This window comes from Nematolebias whitei, chromosome 1 (genome assembly GCF_014905685.2).
Source record: "Nematolebias whitei isolate Nwh7 chromosome 1, NemWhi1, whole genome shotgun sequence".
In the NCBI taxonomy this organism is placed as follows: Eukaryota; Metazoa; Chordata; class Actinopteri; order Cyprinodontiformes; family Rivulidae; genus Nematolebias; species Nematolebias whitei.
In genome coordinates this window covers 44,158,792-44,159,861 of record NC_056498.1, presented here as the reverse complement: position 1 = coordinate 44,159,861, position 1,070 = coordinate 44,158,792, and the positions used below count along the sequence as shown (strand labels likewise).

Sequence of the window (1,070 nt, the reverse complement as noted above, 5' to 3'; positions counted from 1 at the left end):
TTTTCTCATCTAAGAGAAATATTAAGAATAAGAGGGCCAAATTAATTAGCGCAGCTTCGTGCACTACGTCCATCTTTCGGACAAATTTATGTACATGTTAGCCTGGGACCTGTTGCAAGGTCTCCATGAGTGTCTCAGATTGTGGGGGGTCCAATCACCCGGGTGGTTCTGGACCGGATCGTTCTGTTTCTGAGGTTCTGTTTACAGCACCTCTCCAGTTTTTGGTTTCATTGTTTCAAACCGTTCTCTGTAACACTGCTGACTGTTAGAACCAGGTCAGCAACACCGACCTGTTCAACAGCAGCTCTTATTCTGTTCTAATGTTAGAAAGACCTGTCGGATCTTCTGAACCAGAACCTGATCCAGGTCTCCTCACGGAGCTCAGATGTTGACCGTCTTGTCTCGTCCCAGGAGGACTATGACCGGCTAAGGCCTCTGTCCTACCCGATGACCGACGTCTTCCTCATCTGCTTCTCCGTGGTCAACCCAGCCAGTTTCCAGAACGTGTGCGAGGAGTGGGTTCCTGAGCTGCAGGAGCACGCCCCCACCATCCCATACCTGCTCATCGGCACTCAGGTGAGTCCGCACCATCTTCTGGACGAAGACATCCAGAACCTTTTCTGTTCCAACTCCTTTCTGTTTTGAATCTAAAGAACAGACGCAGATCAATGAGTTTAGGATAAAAGTCAGAAAATGAGCAGTACTAAAGGTCCACTAATAAGAACCAGACACTGTTTTGTATCTGGATAAGAGAGTTCAGGACCTGGGTCCAAAGAAATCTCAACACTATCAAGGCATTCTGGAGCTAAACCCAAAACACACAGCTAAAAACACCAAGGCTGGCTCAGAACTAAAGACTGGACTGTTATGGAGTCCTTCTGAGTCCTGACCTAAATCCTGTAGAACGTCTGGAGAAGGAACCTTCAGACATGAGACAGCTGGAGCAGCTTGATCAGGAGGAGTGGGCCAGAACACTTGGAGACAGGTGGACCAGAACTCCTGTGGACAGGTGGAGCAGAACAGCTGTGGACCAGAACAGCTCCAGAATTGCACCACTCAAGGTGGCTGCA

The 1,070-nt window shown here is 48.7% G+C and overlaps 1 protein-coding gene across 1 annotated transcript in view; it reads left to right on the top strand.

Annotated features, from left to right (window-relative positions):
- The first annotated feature begins 414 nt into the window (after nt 1-414).
- The window catches only part of rhoq (ras homolog family member Q), a 16,477-nt gene continuing 15,821 nt past the window's right edge, over nt 415-1,070 (top strand). Inside the window, exon 1 of the mRNA XM_037677593.1 lies at nt 415-576. Coding sequence (XP_037533521.1) covers nt 448-576 — 129 coding nt within the window. The 5' untranslated portion in view covers nt 415-447. The remainder of the gene's footprint in view (nt 577-1,070) is intronic.